This window comes from Eptatretus burgeri, chromosome 13 (assembly GCF_056783735.1).
Source record: "Eptatretus burgeri isolate ZD-2024b chromosome 13, Ebu_testis_v1, whole genome shotgun sequence".
Lineage (NCBI taxonomy): Eukaryota > Metazoa > Chordata > Myxini > Myxiniformes > Myxinidae > Eptatretus > Eptatretus burgeri.
Window position 1 is genome coordinate 11,179,705 of NC_140973.1, and position 21,525 is coordinate 11,201,229.

The 21,525-nt window shown below is 44.8% G+C and overlaps 1 protein-coding gene across 3 annotated transcripts in view; it reads left to right on the plus strand.

The window, feature by feature from the left end:
- The window catches only part of LOC147013841 (interleukin-17 receptor A-like), a 60,017-nt gene that overhangs the window by 13,099 nt on the left and 25,393 nt on the right, over positions 1-21,525 (plus strand). For 2 of the 3 annotated variants that reach the window (XM_085851107.1, XM_085851106.1), the window contains exons 2-6: positions 356-377; positions 19,159-19,293; positions 19,669-19,778; positions 20,344-20,470; positions 20,574-20,621. In XM_085851107.1, coding sequence (XP_085707233.1) covers positions 356-377; positions 19,159-19,293; positions 19,669-19,778; positions 20,344-20,470; positions 20,574-20,621 — 442 coding nt within the window. The remainder of the gene's footprint in view (positions 1-355; positions 378-19,158; positions 19,294-19,668; positions 19,779-20,343; positions 20,471-20,573; positions 20,622-21,525) is intronic. The other variant, XM_085851108.1, reaches the window with a different exon arrangement.

The window sequence follows — 21,525 nt, forward strand, 5'->3', positions numbered from 1 at the left end:
TCTTGTCCTGCCGATGAAGCAGAGACCATGAGATCTGAGTTCCTGGCGTTCACGGCAATCGGTAGTCATCTCTCTTGGGTGGTAGTTCAAAATGCCTACCCACCTACCTGCCTACCTACCTATCTTCCTACCTTCCTATCTACCTACCTACCCAGCTAACAACCTTCCAAACCTATCTGCCTCCATACCCACCTACCTATCTACCTGCCTACCTACCCATCTACCAATCTACCCATCTTCCCACCTACCTACCTACCTAACCCTCATTGCTGTCCCATGTCGTCGTCGGCAAGAGCACATGTTTATGTTTATATTTTTATAATTCCACTTTCACCCCCATTCCCCTTTGTTGCAGAACGTCACCTGCACTCTTCAAAGTAAGTATGTCACAAAAGTACACTTAGTGATATGTTTGGGATGATATCTACCTGTTATGTACGCACCAGGATGGGAGAGGGACGGGGAGGTTAAACGATGAACATGAACATTGGGCTGAAGGAGGATGAAAGGAGGGAAGGAGGAGGAGGAGGAGGAGAAGTGGGGAAAGAAGGGAACAAAATTAGAGATGAGCAATGATTAAATAAATTCGTCATTTTAAAAAACGACTTGATTTACTTTGGGGGATGGAGGGAGGAATGACGAGAAGAGTGTGAACGGATATGTTATCACCAGGGTGTTAAAATAAACATGGGGGCAATACCCCTGGGTGCTCACCTGGTAGAACGATGATACTGATGAGGAAGTCGATGTGGGATGGAATTTTTAAATATTGTGAACAAACTTTGGTACATCATGGGTGATGAAGGTTGTGGTCAAGTTTCATCGAAATCGTGTGTGTAATCTCAGAGAAGAATTTGAAAGTATTTCTGGACTGACGAACGGACTTACGGACGATGCGCCATCCCATAAGCTCCCCAGAACTAAGTACTTGGTGAGCTTAAAGTGAAGTTTTTCTTCTTTTGGGGGGGGGGGGGTAGTGAGAGGGGCAAAGGTGGTTGTCACATGAAGAGCACACACAATCAGTCTATGCCTTAATGAGGCCCTACCACACAGACGTCGCATTCACCACAGAGGTGTGGCGCACACTCACCCATCCATACTCAAGCTACCTACAAGACATGCCAATACCACTATACCCCTCAATCTCCAATGCTTCCAGGTACATATCTAATTCCAATTTTAATGTTTCTGCTGCTGACCCTGCTACTACTACCTTTCAAGGGATACCATTCCATGTTTTGACTACTCTGACTGAAAGATTCTTGTCGTACAACTACCTAAACACTGCTCTTATGTATTCTCATACTATGTCCCCTGGTCCTTTCACTTGCTGTCTATTCTGCTGAAGAATCTTCTGCACTTATTTTGTTACTACCCTTTATCATTATAAACATTTTGACCCTCGCTGGCTCCTCACCACCACCTTCTCTCGCTGGCCCCTCACCACCGCCTGTCCTCGCTGGCCCCTCAACACCGCCTGTCCTCGCTGGCCCCTCACCACCGCCTGCCCTCGCTGGCCCCTCACCACCGCCTGCCCTCGCTGGCCCCTCACCACCGCCTGCCCTCGCTGGCCCCTCACCACCGCCTGCCCTCGCTGGCCCCTCACCACCGCCTGCCCTCGCTGGCCCCTCACCACCGCCTGCCCTCGCTGGCCCCTCACCACCGCCTGCCCTCGCTGGCCCCTCACCACCGCCTGCCCTCGCTGGCCCCTCACCACCGCCTGCCCTCGCTGGCCCCTCACCACCGCCTGCCCTCGCTGGCCCCTCACCACCGCCTGCCCTCGCTGGCCCCTCACCACCGCCTGCCCTCGCTGGCCCCTCACCACCGCCTGCCCTCGCTGGCCCCTCACCACCGCCTGCCCTCGCTGGCTCCTCACCACCGCCTGCCCTCGCTGGCCCCTCATAAGGTATTCAAAAGTTTAACAAACTGAGCGGTGGTGCTGAAAATGCCCCTTACCTGGGGCTTCATTTGATCTTGGGCAAGTCCTCTGTATGTCCATCTGGGAATCTCAATGAGGTTGTAAAATGAAGTAAAACTCTTCTTCTCCTTCTCCTTCTCCTTCTCCTTCTCCTTCTCCTTCTCCTTCTCCTTCTCCTTCTCCTTCTCCTTCTCCTTCTCCTTCTCCTTCTCCTTCTCCTTCTCCTTCTCCTTCTCCTTCTCCTTCTCCTTCTCCTTCTCCTTCTCCTTCTCCTTCTCCTTCTCCTTCTCCTTCTCCTTCTCCTTCTCCTTCTCCTTCTCCTTCTCCTTCTCCTTCTTCTCCTTCTCCTTCTCCTTCTCCTTCTCCTTCTCCTCCGATCAACCGTCTCCATTTCGCTCTATCCTCCGCATCTTCCATTGACACTCCAACCACCCGCATGTCCGTTCTCACCGCATCCATGAATCTCTTCTTTGGCCTTCCTCTTCTCCTCCTGCCTGGCGGCTCCATCTTCAGCATCCTTCTCCCGATATACTCCGCTTCCCTCCTGTGCACATGTCCAAACCATCTCAATCTCGCCTCTCTCACTTTGTCTCCAAACCGTCCTACCTGCGCTGTCCCTCTAATATACTCATTCCTTATCCTGTCCATCCTCGTCACTCCCAACGAGAATCGCAGCATCTTTAACTCTGCCACCTCCAGCTCCTCCTCCTGTCTATTTGTTAGCGCCACCGCCTCTAAACCATACAACATAGCTGGTCTCACTACCATCTTATATACTTTCCCCTTAACTCTTGCAGCTACCCTTCTGTAACAAATCACTCCTGCAACTCTTCTCCACACACTCCATCCTGCCTGCACTCTCTTTTTCACTTCTCTCCCACACTCTCCGTTACTTTGGACAGTTGATCCCAAGTATTTAAACCCATCCACCTTCCCCACCTCAACTCCTTGCAACCGCACCATACCACCACCCTCCCTCTCATTTACGTACATGTACTCCGTCTTACTCCGACTGACTATCATTCCCTTTCTCTCCAGTGCGTACCTCCACCTCTCGAGGCTCGCCTCAGCCTGCTCCCTACTCTCCCTACAGATCATGATGTCATCTGCGAACATCATAGTCCATGGAGACTCCAGTCTGATCTCGTCCGTCAACCTGTCCATCACCATTGCAAACAGGAAAGGGCTCAGAGTCGATCCTTGGTGCAATCCCACTTTAACCTTAAACCGGTCCGTCATTCCTACCGCACACCTCACCGCTGTCACACTGTCCTCATACATATCCTGCACAATCCTCACATGCTTCTCCACCACTCCCGACTTCCTCATACAATGCCACAACTCCTCTCTTGGCACCCTATCATAAGCTTTCTCTAAATCCACAAACACACAATGTAACTCCTTCTGGCCTTCCCTATACTTCTCCATCAACATTCTCAAAGCTAACATTGCATCAGTGGTGCTCTTTCCTGGCATAAACCCATATTGCTGCTCACAGATCGTCACCTCTCCTCTCAACTGAGCTTCCACTACTCTTTCCCACAACTTCATGGTGTGGCTTAACAACTTTATCCCTCTGTAATTTCCACAGCTCTGCACATCACCCTTATTCTTGAAAATCGGAACCAGTACACTTGATCTCCACTCCTCCGGCATCCTCTCACTTTCCAAGATTTTATTAAAACAATCTGGTTAACAACCCCACTGCCATCTCTCCGAAACACTTCCATGCCTCCACTGGTATACCATCTGGGCCAACCGCCTTTCCACTTTTCATCCTCTTCATAGCAGTCCTCACTTCATCCTTCCTGATCCACCCCACTTCCAGATTCACTATCTCCACCTCTTCCAACCTTCTCTCTCTCTCATTTTCTTCATTCATCAGCTCCTCAAAGTACTCCATCCACCTTCTCAACACACTCTCCTCGCTCGTCAGCACATTCCCATTTACGTCCTTTATCACCCTAACCTGCAGCACATCCTTCCCAGCTCGGTCCCTCTGTCTTGCCAATCGGTATAAATCCTTTTCCCCTTCTTTTGCATCCAACTTCTCATACAGCTCGTCATATGGCTTTTTCGTAGCCTTTGCCACCTCTCTCTTTGCCTTTCGCCACCACTCCTTGTACTCCTGCCTACTTTCTTCATCTCTCTGACTATCCCACTTCCTTTTCGCCAACCCCTTCTTCCTTATACTTTCCTGTACTTCCTCGTTCCACCACCAAGTCTCCTTATCTTCCTTCCTCTGTCCAGATGTCACACCCAGTACCTTCCTAGCTGTCTCCCTCACCACTTCTGCTGTGGTTGCCCAATCATCCCACCCATCTTTACCACCATCCAACGCCTGTCTCGCCTCCTCCCTAAATTCCACGCAACAGTCTTCCTCCTTCAGCTTCCACCATCTGGTCCTTAGTTCAGCCCTCACTCTCTTCCTCAACCTCACCTCCAAAATCATCCTCCAGACCACCAATCGATGTCGAGCTACACTTTCCCCTGCCACCACCTTACAGTCTCTAATCTCTTTCAGGTTGCATCTCCTGCTTAAGATGTAATCCACCTGTGTGCACTTTCCTCCACTCTTGTATGTCACCCTGTGTTCCTCCTTCTTCTTGAAATACGTGTTTACCACTGCCATTTCCATTCTTTTTACAAACTCTACCACCATTTGCCCTTCCACATTTCTCTTGTTGAGACCTTACCGACCCATCACCTCCTCATCCTCTTTATTCCCTTCCCCAACATGCCCATTGAAATCTGCTCCAATCACCACTCTTTCATCCTTGGATACACTCTCCACCACTTCATCGAACTCACTCCAAAAATCTTCTTTATATTCCATCTCACACCCCATATGTGGGGCATATGCACTGATGACATTCATCATCACCCCTTCAATTTCCAACTTCACACTCATCACTCGGTCAGACACTCTCCTCACCTACAATACCCTCTTGACATAATCTTCCTTCAGGATTACCCCGACACCATTTCTCCTCCCATCCACACCATGGTAGAACAGTTTGAAACCACCTCCAATGCTCCTAGCCTTACTCCCCATCCACTTGGTCTCTTGTACACATAGTATGTCCACCTTTCTTCTCTCCATCATATCAGCCAACTCTCGCACTTTGCCAGTCATCGTCCCAACATTCAGAGTTCCAACTCTCACCTCCACACTTCTACCCTTCCCCCTCTCCCACTGCCTCCGGACTTGCCTTCCCCGTCTCCTTCTCCTCCTTCGCTCAGCGACATCATGTAACACATGCAAATAATAAACACAATTTCCACTGGTACCCTGCTGACCACTGGTACTGGTGGCGGTCGTTGGTAACCCGGGCCTCGACCGATCCGGTATGGAAATTCGTTTTGTTGTCCGCATAATGATTTGGTATAGGTTTTTACGCCGGATGCCCTTCCTGACGCAACCCTGGTCTCCTCTTACGACACACAGGGATATGGTACACCTATTCTAACCGGGCCCAGTACACTGGTACTCATTTCGCCGACCTCGGAAGGATGACAGGCTGAGTCAACCCCCTGGTGTTATACGACTTGCTATGTATATATATATATATATATATATATATATATATATATATATGTATATATATGTATATATATATATATATATATATATATATATATATATATATATATATATGTATATATGTATATATATATATATATATATATATATATATATATATATATATATATATATATATATATATATATATATATATATATATATATATAGATGCAGTATATATACATACACATACATATATGATATATATATATATATATATATATATATATATATATATATATATATATATATATATATATATATATAAATTCAGTGGCCCAACGGGGCTTGAACTCAGGACCTTTTGGGTCCCAAGCTGCTGCCCTAACCACTGCGCCAACACCAGGCTCGTAAAATGAAGTAAAACACCTGGAGAAAAAAAAAAAAGGATCTTTACCTCCATCATCGAAGTTGGATGGAGGCTATGTTTTTACACCTGTCTCTCTCTGTCTGTCTGTCTTTCTGTCTGTCAGCAGGATATCTCAAAACATTGTGGACAAATGTTTGATGAAACTTGGTGGACACTGGTGTATGACATGGACAAAATGATTACATTTTCCTGAAGATCTGGATCCCGATACTAGATTAGAGGTGGAGCCAAAAACGATATATAGCAGGATATTTCAAATCGTTATGGACGGATTCAGACGATACTTGGTGGACTGGTTGGTTGTCTGGCAAGGTCGAATTGATTCATTTTTGGTAAAGATATGGAAATGAGAATTTTTTCAGTGATTCTTCATAATTGAGAGATGGGACCAAAAACAATTATATAGCATGATATTTCAGGCAGTTATGGACGGGTTATGACAAATCTTGGTAGGTGACAAGAACGAGCGAATTCGATTTTGGTTCGGGTCCCGCTGCAGATCTGGCCTATCAGTGGGATACAAAACGTAAACCGCTCAGCCTGGTGGAGGAATGTGTTCTACCGAGTGCCGTTATAGTTTATAACATGCAATTGTGGCTGTGATTGTTTGTTTGTGTGCTCCTTCCATGAATTTTTATATATTTTCTTCATCGCTTCGAGAAATATTACTTTGGATGAGGCTGGGTGAGCTTTTCCCAGTGGTAGTCTCTGTACGTGTTGAAAAACTGTGGAGTTATGGTGGTTACCTTTTGCCTGCAGGCCAGCAGTAGCACTGCCTGACCCCACATCCCAATATATATGTTACGGATCTGGAAACCATTTGCATCCAACATACAGGTCCCAAAAGTCAGTTATTCCGTTAAGTACGTGTGAGACGGGTCCCTTCCTTTTGTTTCGTGGGAGAATGAAATGTGTGCGCTGTGACGGCTTAGTGAGGTTAATAAATCGCTTTCGTTTATTTTTACATCCCCCATTGTGATCCACGGTACCATCGCGCTTGCGCTGTCGGTTCACGGGCCACAGCGCACCTTTGCCTGAGATGGATTCCTGAGGATGTTCGAGGTGGCTTCACCACCATCCACCTTCCTCAAACACGTGTGGAGGGGAGGGGTGGCTTTCTCCGAGCATGGCCGAAACCCTGCCCAGGAAGGCTGTGCCCGTAGGATCCCGGCCAATTAGAGGCGGACAGGGAGGTGTGCTGACCAAGACCCCTCCCCACTGAGGGAGGTCCATAAATTCCAGAGACTCTCTGAGGCATTGTTGGTGGGTTGCACGAGAGTTCTGAGAGGTTCTTAAGGGTTTTTGATGTTACGAAGGGGTGGTTACGAGGGGCGATTACGAAGAGTGGTCACAGGAGGTCTACGTTGCTGTTATGAAGGGGTTTTTTTGCTGTCACGAGGGTTGAGCAGAGAGCCATCGAGGCGGCGAATGTGTCTCTGCTGGCCCTCTACAAGGAAGGACAGAGCGAACCTGACCCCCCCCCTCCGTGGACCTCGATTATTCACCACCCGAATTCTGCCACGGGCCTCGAGTCCCCCACGTGCGACTGGAGATCGAACCAACGACCTTTGTCAGGTGCCGCACCGTGGAGCACGCCCTCCCTCCGACGGTCAGGTACCCACCGAACTCTGACCCCCAGCTTGTCTCTCTCCTCGGCTGCGAGGGTCCAATAAAGACTCTGGGTTTTTGGATTCGCTATATATGCTAGATATCCCTTATTGTCGAGGTGTGTGTGTGTGTGTGTGTGTGTGTGTGTGTGTGTGTGTGTGTGTGTGTGTGTGTGTGTGTGTGTGTGTGTGTGTGTGTGTGTGTGTGTGTGTGTGTGTGTGTGTGCGTCTGCAACGCGAGGCTCCACAGCACAAACCAGCAAACCGATTATTTTTCAAATGGTAGTCCTTAAAAAACAGGGTGTCTATTTACCGTCATTTTTTATGAGGAGTGCCAGTTGGCAAAATATGCAATAGGAAAAATCTTGCCAGGCAGAGGAACAATTGTATGTGAGCCAATACGTCTTGGCAATGAATCTTCGTCGGTGGATCGGTCAGAATGAAAAGCATCGTATCCAGCGCTTCGATCCTAGCGAATCCCTCGTCGCCTACCGGCTTGTCTTTTCATTTGTGTGTGTGTGGGCCCCTCTTTAAGTAGAACTGAATAAGTATTTTTGGATCATTTTAAATACTTCCTGCATATTCGCGTTAAGTCTTGCCTTTGTCTTTTACTGTGAATAAAATTTATTAGAAATGTTCCCAGTTCGTTTCCATCCCTTCTTACATTGGTCCAGCATGGTTCGTATCTGAGTTTAGACGGGGTTTCATCCCCGGTAATCGGTACATCTTAGCCGGAACGTCCTAGGCAGGCCCGCTCGACTGCATCCGAGCCGGAGTTGGTAGGTGGAAGTTGATACTCTACCATAGCTAGTAGAGTGATTCGGTTCGGCCAGACGTTCCGAGGGCGTGAATCCCCGGTAGCCAAGACTGCGTGGTTACTTAGGTACATTTGATCTAGACAATTAACCCTACGCCATGCGGTCGAGATATTGGCGTTTCACGGTCGATTAATCGACTTGCTGGCTCGCGGAGTTATCGGAGCGCCGGCCTATAATTCCGGGGAGACCGGTGGGAGACGGCGTCAGCTTCCCCACCTGGCTGTCGTTCTCGCCACCGACCCCCGGCCCACAACAATACTTTATAGTGACCGGTGATGGCCTCAAAACAGCCGTCAAGGCCAATGTGTGTTAGCTTAAAACCTTTCCCAGCTTCGGAAGTATCTACACCCAAAATTTGGGGCCTCAAGGTGCTATGGTTTGGCCATAAAAGAATATCACACAAACCCTTTAAAATATTTAGAAGACACTATGTAATTTTATGTGCCGTCACTATTGGACCAGCAACATTAAGCTTCCATTCCCACATCTTCTTCCTCAATCACAGAAATATGGGCTTTTCAAATGGGCATCGTTATGATTAAACAGACTAAGTTTTTTGTTCAAAGTATATCTATTATTACCTTTCCAACCAAGTAAACCGATTATTAGCTTTCCAGCGGTACCATTTTTATTATCTCATTCAGAGCCTTTGCTTGGTATATGGGTGACACCTGAAAAACATAATATGTTTAGGGGAAGGGGAAAGGTGGGGGGGGCTCCCTCAGAGGGCCAATAAAATGATGACAAATCTTCAGGTGAAGAACAGATTCATTGCAAAAATTAATTACACACAGGACAATAATCAAAGCTTACAATTTCACCTTTCTACTTTTAATGGACGCAAAATCATCAATCATGGAATCCTAATTTAGATTTGATCTTGAGACCTTGTCAATTGAAATTATCTTTAGACCTTCTCGATTGAAATGATCTTGTCCTGCAACATTGTATAGTGTAAGTATCCCTTGATGAGCTTCAACTTTGAGAAAGGGTTTTCTTCCAACGTGATGGTTACCAGCATTGTTCGTAACCCCCCCCACCCCCCCCCGAGAGTCACGTGCATATTTTGTTAAGTGCTGATGAATGAGGTTTTGGTTATATAGCGGAGTACATCTTTCTAGCACCGAGTTTGACAGAAGCTTGAATTCTTCCAGCAGCTTGTTCGGTTCCAGATCGCTTTAATCTGAATGAGTTAGCAGGAAAGGCAGGTAGTTCGTTTCAGCTTTTTCTAAGATCATTGCCCTTCAAGCTTTCGTGGCTGCGATGTAGAATGGCTTCAGGACGTAGAGCAACTGCTCCAATGTACCTCTCCAGTGCAGTCGGGCAAACATCAATAACCTGTACAAAAAAAAAATAAATTCAACTTTGAACTTTTCCTGCAGGTCTGAAGCTGCTTCATCTTCAGACTTGTATGAAAAGTGCCGTTTTATGCTCGGCATGTGACCGTCACCAAATAAAACGTTGTTTCTGCGTCTCGTGATGGCATGAGACACTTGGCAGTATTGCTGGCCTGAACAAATCCAGAATCGCAATAGATCACCAAGTGAGCATGATACACCTGGATTAGATCTAATGCAATATCCAACTGCATGTCCTTTGACTGCAATACCTTGATGACTCAGTTGATTTGACAATTATATCATACCAGATGACCAGACATATGAGAAATTCGAAAGTCCCCACTTCCTTCTCCAGATCCCTCGCCTCGCTATAACACTTAGCCTCCTTTCCTTTGGCAGCGTTAGCAACACTCAGCAGATCAGCCTTTACCTTTGCAGCTGATAGCACACAACCTAGATGGCCTCAATTTAAAATTCCCATCGGGTTTTGCAAAGTAATTTCACGGAAATGTCAATGCGTTGCTTTTGAATGTCCCATCTTTGTAGAGAAGCCAAAAAAGCGTGTACGGCCCCTGTACAGACGCCAAAAGATTATATGAACACCACGGATCACCGAGCATAATCTGAACCCACAAGTTTGAAACATAAAATGTCATAGGGTTCATCTGTAGAATCCGAGTCTGAACACTGGAACGTCTCCCTTACATGTTGCTGCCATTGTCGTATCCTTGGCCTCTGCAGTCAGACAAAGGCAGACCAAAGCCGTGTAATAGTTCCAATAACTCCTCTGTTCGTCTCACCGGTAGTGTCGTTCACAACAAAAAAGAGAGGAAATGTTCACATATTTCATACGCCTCTCCATCTTGTGTTTGTGTGTGTGTGTGAACGAAGCAGATGACTGGAAGTTGCTCATGCTTGCCGATGCCTGGGGTGCAGTCGCGCATCACTAAGGCCTAAGTCACATTTGCTCTATGGCGAGGATAAGGCGGCCGTACGCCCTCTGAATTGACAGAAACGTGCGGCGGCCGCAGAGTTTCTGCGGTGGCCTCAGGGTGGCCCTACGCCGTTTGGCTATATTTTACAGGTCGTAAGGTCGCCGTGGAATTATAACGCGGAGTTATAACTTTTTTTTTCATTTCTACGTTTGCCGTAGCAATTCGACAAGCCGAAAAAAGAAAAGAAAAAAAAAAATAAACCCATTCGTTACCGTCCGTCTGGCCACACGTTCGCCTTAGGGCCCCCCTGCGGTCGCCTTGCGGGCACCTTGCGTCTGCCTTGAAAATTATATGGCCGCCGCAGGAACGCCCTCAGGTCACCGTGTGACATCAAATCAAAAACCGTACGGCACACCCACGTTTTCGGTCTCCACCATTTATAAATACGCTGTGCGGCTCCCCGAAAAATAAAAACATATGTGACTGCTACATTGTGTGACCATGAAAATACTGCGGCCGCCGTATAATTGCTAGTGGCCGTATATTTTGGAGACCCCACGGCCGCTGTGGCGAATGTGACCTAGGCCTAAGTAACACATGCAAGTTGCAACACATGCAAGTATTTAACTTCTGCATTTGTTGGCTAATAGCCCGAGGAGCTCGTTCTGAATATCAGCACTCAGATAGTTGTCTCATATTTTCTCTGGTTGATGATCATCGAACGTGCTCCTGAATCACTGGGTCGAATTACGCCATCAACACAAACTGCCCAATAAAATTGCCATTGTCCATAAAAATCTGCAGCTCATCGAGAGTTTTTCCAGATTTCAATCTTGCATCCAATTCCTTCCACTCCTGTATGCAGGCTGTGTGATGTGGGGCGGTTTTGTGTCAGGACTAGGTTTATGACCAATCTTTCCACGCTGAAAAACCATCTGAGATGCAGGGTGACATTTCCAAAAAGTTGATAGAAGCAATACACTATTGGCTGACATGGAATATATTGCTGCATGGAAGTGGGGTGGGGGGGGGGAGGGAGGGTACGTCCACAGCTAGATTGTATTAAGAATTGCTTGGTCCGTGCAATCGTATGGGTTTGATATAATCTTGTGTAGCTATTTGTCAGAATTAAGTCTTGTAACATGTGCACTTAGGAGGTAGTGAGCATCCCTTATGGAGTAAGATTATATCATGTAAAACGTCCTGTTTTCAGGTCAGGACTTAAGTATAAGGCACACGAGCAAGCGCTTTGTGCATTCACAAGGAAACAGCATAAATCGTTTGGCCAGCGCACCGCAAGTCATTGTGACGGTGTCACTTGTGGAGCCCCAGAGAGGGGTGGCAGACTTTTTATTGGGATGACCCCACTGTGAGGAATATGGCACTTCCCACACCAGAGGGTAGCTACTGAGAAATCGGCCGTGCATGAGCTGGTCCTAGAATTTATGAGGGCCATGGCCACACTTGGGCGTGCCAGCTGAAAGGAACATCTTTCTCTGTTTCATCGCCGGAAGGAGGATACCACATCTCCCAGCATCGCAGCTCGTCATCATCACTACTCGTTGCTCCCTGCCACACCACATCCTGCAGCCACCACCAGCTCATGCCTGCTCAAGCCCTCAGCTATCCCTTGATCTTCATTCTACAAATCCAGTATTTGGAACTATTTGGGGATTGGGTCTTAGTTCTCTTGTACCTAACTTTGCATGTCCCAGCATTCCTATTTGTGGCTATCGACTGCTTGGTTCATCCCATCTTATTTATAACATCTTGTCTTCCCTTATCCACAGATTCGTTTTCAACAAACCACATTTTTATTTAAAGGAAAGTCTCACCACCTTTTGCTTCCTGCACGTTTCACTACCAAGTTCAGCTTTTATTGGGTGATCCTAGTATTAATCATAGTATTAATTAATTACTAGTATTAACTATTATTGGGTGATCCTGGTATTAATCATAGTATTAATTAATTGTACTATTAATTAATCATATTAACTTTTATTGAGTGATCTGAGTATTAATCGTAGTATTAATTAATTTTGAGTATTACATTTTATTTGGTTATCCTAGTATTAATCATAGTGTTAATTAATTACTTGTATTAACTTTTAGTGGGTGATCCTGGTATTAATCATAGTATTAATTAATTATTATTAAAAAATTTTTTATTGGGTGATCCTAGTATAAATCGTATACTAATCAATTACTAGAATTAACTTTTATTGGACGATCCTAGTATTGATGAATCGTAGTGTTAACTTTTATTGGGTGATCATAGTGTTCATTAATTAATTACTAGTATTAACTTTTATTGGGTGATCCTTGTATGAATCGTAGTGTTAATTAATTACTCGTATTAACTTTTAGTGGGTGATCCTGGTATTAATTAATCATAGTATTAAGTATTATTGGTAGATCCTAGTATTAATCGTAGTATTACTTAATTGTAGTATTAACTTTTACCGGGTGATCCTGGTATTAATCATAGTATTAATTAATTATTTATTAATTTTTTTCTTGGGTGATCCTCGTATAAATCATTGTAGTAATTAATTACTAGAATTAACTTTTATTGGGCGATCCTAGTATTAATGAATTGTAGTGTTAACTTTTATTGGGTGATCCTTGTATTAATCATAGTATTAATTAATTACTAGTATTAACTTTTATTGGATGATCCTCGTATTAATTAATCATAGTGTTAACTTTTATTGGGTGATCCTAGTGTTAATCATAGTATGAATTAATTACTAGTATTAAGTATTATTGGTAGATCCTAGTATTAATCGTAGTATTAATTAATTGTAGTATTAGCTTTTATCGGGTGATCCTGGTATTAATCATAGTATTAATTAATTACTATTATTTTTTTTTTATTGGGTGATCCTCATATAAATCGTAGTACTAATTAATCATAATACTGTATTAACTTTTATTTGGTGATCCTAGTGTTAATTATAGTATTAATTAATTACTAGTATTAACTTTTATTGGATGATCCTAGTATTAATCAATCATAGTGTTAACTTTTATTGGGTGATCCTAGTGTTAATCAGAGTATTAATTAATTACAAGTATTAAGTTTTATTGGATGATCCTAGTATTAATTAATCATAGTGTTAACTTTTATTGGGTGATCTTAGTGTTAATCATCATATTAATTAATTACTAGTATTAACTTTTATTGGGTGATCCGAGTATTAATCGTAATAACTTTTATCGGATGATCCTTGTATTAATTGTTGTATTAATTAATTATGAGTATTACCTTTTAATTGGTTATCCAAGTATTAATCATTGTGTTCATTAATTATGAGTATTTATATTTAGCGGGTGATCCTGGTATTAATTAATCATAGTTTTAAGTATTATTGGTAGATCCTCGTATTAATCGTAGTATTAAGTAATTGTAGTGTTTACTTTTATCGGGTGATCCTGGTATTAATGGTCGTATTAATTAATTACTATTATTAATTTTTATTTGGTGATTCTAGTATATATCGTAGTATTAATTAATCACCAGAATTAACTTTTATTTGGTGATCCTAGTATTAATCGTTGTATGAACTTTTTTTTTATCTGGCAGCAGGAGTTAATTACATTAATTAAAAAATCACATTAAGTTACTACATTAATTAAAGGTCAAGGTCGCACTTTTTCTTCCTCTATCTAGGAAACATAGGCTTTTAAAATGGAAATATTTATGATTAAACAAACACAAATTTTTGTTCGCAGTAAATTGATTATTAGCTTTCCAGTGGTACCATTTTCATTGTTCTCCAACAGCAGAAACCCTTTAGAATGAAGCATGGCACACATACGCATGGACAGACGCTTCTCCTTTTTGTAGTTGTGGATTAAATAAAGACACCGTTTGTTCTGTGCATTTGACACTAATCAAAATAATCTTTTGTTGTTGTTGTTTTCCAGTGGCTATAAGAATAACCCAAGGCAAAAGGTGCTATGTAAATCCTGTTGTTATTTTTGGATAACCACCCATCCACACTGCACATGTTGTGTCAACATTGCACTTTAAGGCCACAACATTTGCACGGACTGCCCCATACAATCTCTGGCCTTAAATCTGATTGAACTTGCATAGAATAACCTATGGAGGCATGTTGGTGATCCTCCCACCGTGTTCTTGCTCATCTGGAAGTGGCTCTGTTCAAAGAATGGCACAGAAATAACACAAGGCTCAAAACTTTTGTTTATTTTTTATCTGTGACATGTCACAGGTCTGCATGAGCTCCCAATGGTTGTTGTTGGTCAGTTTTTGAAATGTGCACCCATTGGTCAGACAGCTGCCAGACCACACTCATGTTTGTCGCTTGACTCCACCCACTATGGCACCCGAACAAAATGATATGGCTGCCATCTTGGTTTTCTGTTGGGTCTAAGCCATCAGGCCTGTAGGCCTCTGCTCTTTATATTGTTGTGGTTTCCACCCATGCGGCGTGCAGGCGACCGCTTTTAGCTAATTGCGGCCGTGCGCGCCCACCAGACGGGCAATCCAGTCGTAGCTTTCCGGATCAACGCCGAAATCCAGCTACGGGTGTGTTTTTAACCACACCGTAAATCAGCCAACTCTTCTGTCCACGCGCGACAGGGTACGATCGCCGAATTGTCGATTTACGTAAGTATGGGCGCAGACAGAAATGCCGGGGATTTACACCTCGACGGGACCCGTACGGATACGAACCGCTTTACGCAGCTCGCGCCGTTTGCGATTGCCGAGCGGTTTATTATCGCCAAACCCCGTCGGACTTGATTATCCTATCGGCTATTAAAAGCGAGCTATTATTCCGAACGCAAGTATGGCAGTTCAATGGAGGAAGAGACGCAACGAGCAGGTGAATATTCAAACAAGGACATTTATTTTACACGTATGCAGTCAATGAAGCAATGGGGGGGGGGGGGGATGGGGACAAGAACACGAGCAAAAAGACCCTACAGCCGATGTCTATTTATTACGTACACTTATGACAATTCTCTACTTAAGGACAAGGCGCCACAACTTCCATGCAAAGAAAACCCCAGGAAAGGAAATGGTAGAGAACAGGGCCCGTAGGCCTTTAATGTTCCGCGGAGCCGTGAAGACCGCAGGAGCTCCGCAAGACCGGGCAGGTTACCTGCCACCCTCGTGGTGACTCACTGGACAACCCTCGATGTCTCGCTGTCAACACGGCAGCTGGTGTGATGGCGACTCGGTTGGTCCGGGCCTTGCCATGCGGCCTGGTCGATCGGGCCTATCCGACGATGCCTCAGAGGAACGAACGGGCCTTGCTCTTTCAAGAGTTGATGCTCTTTTAAGAGCCCGCCCGCTCCTCAGCGTTGCTCGGACCGTCTCGGGGCCGGCTGGCGACTTCTCTCCGGCTGCCTCCACCGACTAACAGCCCTCCACTGGGCTCGAACCTTGGCGCTCTCCAGGCTCCGCTGCGCTCCGACGGCCAACAGCCCTCCACTGGACTCGAACCTTGGTGCTCTCCACCGGACTCCAAGCTCCACTGCACTCGACTCCAAACCCCGACAGACTGCCGGCTTGGCGTTCCAGCGCACCCTTTTATGGGGTACGGGGGTGCGTTTGGTCTTCCACCTTCGACCTCTCACCCCCCCCCGCTGGCTCCGCCCCTTTTGCCATTTTGATCCGATCTGGCCGTCAAATGTGGAGAAAGCGGACGTGGTTGAAATCACCGGCCCTTGCCCCAACGAGGGAGTTCCTGTGTCTGTCGGCGGAGATGCCGCTCGTCTGTGGAATGCCGTTGCTGGTGAAAAGATGGCGGCGTCTGTGGAGATGAAGGTGAGGAGATGTTGTTGGTTGTGGCGATGGTGGTGAGGAGATGTTGTTGGTTATGGCGACGGTGGTAAGGAGATGTTGGTTGTGGCGACGGTGGTGAGGAGATGTTGGTTGTGGTGAGGAGATGTTGTTTGTTGTGGCGACGGTGGTGAGGAGATGTTGTTTGTTTGCCAAAATAAAGATCGCAAAAGAATAATACTACCTCAAAGATGCACAGCCCGCTCACGAATAATACCCGTTAGACATCGGTGGGAAATTTAACCTGAACATGCACTGATCGACATAACTGACCTCTGGGGAACCTGTATGGTGTTCTGTGAATTTCCCCAACCGTAACAATATAATGCCTGGGTTTGTTACATCAGATTTCCATTGGCTTTGTTTGGGTCAAGTATTACTCACAATGAGGGACCAAGAAAAATCTAATCGTATGTGAAATATAAAATGTTGGTAAGGTTTAATCAAACCTGTCAGCATGCACAGTCATCCAGCATTACATCAAGGAAATTTCTTTAAAAAAAAAAAAATAATAACAATAGAGTTACGTAGTTTTTAACGGCCCCATAATGGGGTTAAACAATCCGTGAGCATGTGATTAATCGGCTCATTCTGATTTAACCATGGTGGAGGCTGACATGGATGAGAGATGTCGAGTTAATCTTTTAATATGGTATTAAATGTGTTTCCCAATCACAATGTTCATCTTTTAAGAATGCTTTAAATGCGCTTTTCCCAATCGGCCTGTCACCGGATTTTGTCGCAGATTGTGACCACAGTGCGGTCATTGTTGTTTTATGATGAAGAGTATATTACAAATGGATGAGAAGGGAGTAAATTTATCAAGTAAAATTGAGAATGGGAGTAGAAGAGGAAAGAAAGGAGGCTAGAGTAGTATGGGAGTCGAGAGAGAGAGAGAATGAAAAGGAGGATGGAGATCCATAAGAGTAAGGGAAGTACAAATAAGTGTCATACAATGGAAAGAGGGGTCAAATTCCACCATTTTGCATATTTAAAAAAAAACATATGAATCATTTTTGAAGACCAAATTGAATCACTCCCCTCCACAGTTTGTGATAAACAGTGAGGCCAAGGATCTTTAGAAAGACTGTACTTCAATCGGATGATCACAAAGAATATTTGTAAAGCGGTGTGGAGATGGCAAGGATGTTACCTGGAATGAAGGCCGTATTGTACGTGCTTGACCATTTTCTGTCATTCCTTATCATGACTTGAAGGAATAATTCCTTAGACTTCCTCAACAGGGGATTGGATATTGCTTCAGGGGGTGACCTTTGATGCTACTTGAGTACTTTGAGTGTGACACACCACTCACGAGTGCCAAAGACAAGTAAATAAAAGTGAAGAGGAAACGTTCGGCATCATGAGCAAAAATCAATCTGGTGACCGCATCCAAGGCGTGACACGTGCCAAAATAAAGGATCCCAATGACTTTCCTGCAGTATGGAGCAGCGGTATTCCATCCATCCATTGGGACCACACTCTATGCAGAGCGTTGGTGCTGCCTAATGCTTCAGTCACATTTGGCTCGGCGGCCGTAGGGTCTAAAAAATCTACGGCCACTAGCAATTATAGGGCGGCCGCAGTATTTCCACGGTCACACAATGTAGCAGTCACATATGTTTTTATTTTTTGGGTAGCCGCACGGGGTATTTATAAATTGTGGAGACCGAAAGCGTGGGGGTGCTGTACGGTCTTTGATTTAATGTCGCACGGTGACCTTAGGGCGTCCCTGCGGCGGCGATAGAATTTTCAAGGTAGCCTCAAGGTGCCCGCAAGGCGACCGCAGGGGGGCCCTAAGGCGAACGTGGAAATAGTGTGGCCGTCGTAATTTTTTGGGGGTTGGCAAAATTCATTTTTCATTGATAAGAGCCTACGGAAAACTCACGAATAATGCAAGCCCACCGTACGCCCTACGTACGGTCGACGTGGAACACATCTACGTCATGGCTACGGCTTGTCGAATTGCTACGGCCAACCTAGAAATGAAGAAAGTTATAACTCCGCGCTTTAATTCCACGGAGACCCCTACGGCCTGTAAAAGATAGCCATACGGCGTAGGGCCACCCTGAGGCCACCTCAAAAACTCTGCGGCCGCCGCACATTTCTGTCAATTCGGGGGGGGGGTACGGCCGCCGTATCCTAGCCATAGAGCAAATGTGACTCGTGCTTTAATGCGTCAGTTTTGAACCCTTGTGGAATAATATTTTGCAAGAATAAAACCTGGGTTTGGACTGTTTACCATTTTTATCTGAAATCTGAACCCATGGTTCATGATGCTGAAGAACCCAAGTTCAAGTCCATCGTCTACCAACGTCTTTGCAATGCGTACATCAGTGTACTCTGAGTGAATAGCTCAGAGTACACCGATGTCTTCCAATCTCCTTGAGCCTTAGATCAATTTGTAAAATAATTAGCGTTTGTGAAAAAAATTGCACAAGACAGTTCTTTGTAAATATATCAACAGACCGTGCAAATGCAAAATGTTAAGCTTTTGCCTGCGTGAGACTTAAAAAAAAAACAATTAATTAACTCGTGTGTTTTTATATTTTTGAAGCTATTACAGCTCATTATCAAGTCCACATTAATCCCATCCTTCTAGGACTAGGTCGAGCTCATCGTCAAATCTCGAAGTTTCGATATCTTTCAATACATTCTTCAAGACCTCAATATTCTGAGGATTACCACCGCTGTGAGTGATTTGTGTTGGCAGGAGATGTTTGTGCTCGCTCATGTGAATAAGTGTGTGCTGTGTTTACATCCACACAGGGCCAGAGCAGAAATGGTCCACGGAATGGACTCCCAGCAGGCCGAGCGCCCCGACGATCTGGGCGGCCCTGAAAGTAAATCGCCATGGAGACAGAATTCCGGTGCTCAACATCAGCTGGTCCATTACAAACGATGGTAACAAGGGAGGCACGGCTACATACGGGATGGTAACACGGGATGAGGTTTATAAAAGGGGTCACTGCTGGTTTTATTGAGAAAAATCGTTCAAATGGTGTTGTCGCCAAATGCTCCCTGGCAATATCCAATTGAGGTATGATGATGAGAAACGTCATAATCAACCACTAAAAGCTCATCATGTTGCAACTTTATTAGTCCCAAGGCATGTCTTATCACCCATGACTAACTGTGCATGGCATGTGATGCATTGAAAGGCAGACGTGTGGTTTTGGTAACCACAACATTTATCAGGTGGCAGTGGAACCATGTCAAAACTGGAACTGTGAGAACTTCAGAAGAGTTGAATGAGCTGTTGTTTGTCCTTTTGCACAGCAAGCTTGGTGGTACTACGAGCCACAGAACTTTGCGTCATGGACATTTCTGCCAACGACACCATCTGTGTGTGGTTTCTGTACTCGGGGAGGAGTGCTCTGCTTGGAGGGGTAGGTTCTTCGTCAGTTATTCTTGATATTTCTGGTACTGAAATGGGTGTGCCCTCATTGAATGCAAAGAGTCATAGATGACATTGACATCAGAAGATAAATAATTGAAGAGGTGTGGTTATGAGTGGAGGAAAGCCTGGTGATGACTTAAATAGATAAGGTGGCTGGATTAAGATGTTCGGGTCAGGTTTGAGCCCCTGCTGGCTGTTGAATTAACACCAGGTTGGGTTGACTCAGCCTGTCATCCTTCTGAGGTCGGTGAAATGAGTACCAGTGCACTGGTAATAGTAATAGAGGGCACTGCATCAGCGGCACAGCTGCACCCCCAGAAAATAATGCAACCAGCAGTCATAGGCTCTACACAATAGCTATGAATGGAAGAGGTGGCATGGTGTTATGGAGCTTAGAGCTTAGCTAAACTAGCAGAATGTGCCAACTCATTCATGTTGATTGGGATCACATTGTGTCGAGTTTTATTTTAACGTTTTGTAATTTACCACTACTGTTATCACTAACTTTTTTTTCACCTGCATGTAGCAACACTTTGTTGTATCTATACTTACAGGCCATCTTCAGCTTTGATGGATTTGTGATGCAACCTGGTCGGGACTACTCAGTGAACCTCCACAACTTGCCTGAACCTTGGCCTCGAGATCCTGATCTCTGGCAGCGTAGACGTGTTTCCTTGCCAGGTGCGGTACCGTCTAACTTCATATTTTCTTACTTGCTGAAGATATACAAGACAACACACTCTGATGTGAGTGCGCTCAAGCAATGTTGTTTCTTGTTTCACAGGTTGCAAAGAACACTTCTTTAAGTTCACGTCGTTTTGCACAAAAAGAGGTGAGTGCGACACCACATCAAGTACCTAGTTCAGCGGTGTCCCACTTTGTAATCTGTCCAGCAATCCCAAATGACCCCGTTACCAAGCACTCTCATTTTCCATGCTATTGTGATTTACCCCCCCCTCCCCCTTTTTCCAGGTTATATTTTCTCTCCCTCCCACTTCCCACTTCTCTACCACTCCCCTCACCCCTTTTCGTTTGTTAGTTCTTGCTTGGTTTGTTTCTTTTCTGTTTCATTCCCACCTTCCCCTTCTTGATGTGCTTCATTCAGCTTGTGTGCAGCTTGTTCACCCCCGTGTCCTTCTCCCCCTCCCCTTAATGGCTCATTTCTACTCTGCTGTTGGTGTTTCTCCCTTTCCATTTGTAAATTGGTTCCCTTCCACGAGTCTCGATCATGTGGATGAACAAGCTCAAATGAGCTAAGATCCTCGTCCTCTTAATGATGACGTCATAAAAAGGAATATGACGTCATTGTGATGTATCAGGTTTGCGATAAATTATCTGTGCTAATGCCCGGCTTGATTCCCACAAACAAAATTCAAACAGCTTGCCTAGTTTCGGAGATAATGGTATAGGCGATTTCCATTAGCGGCGATATTATGACGTCAACTTTTTTTTCTTGGAAGAATTTCCAAAATCGGAGATGGTTACTGCCTGCGCGTGGGCTTTCTGCATATACATGGCAAGTTTCACGAAGATCCGATGAAAACTCTGGGTTGTGAAACAAAAAATGTCAAAAAATAGGAATGACATCATAAAAATTGATATGACGTCATAGTGATGTATCATATGTACGGTAATTCATCTCTGCTAATGCCCTGTTCAATTCCCGCAAACAGAATTCAAAAAGCTTGCCTAGTTTCGGAGATAATTTTTTAGGCGATTTCCATTAGCAGAGATTT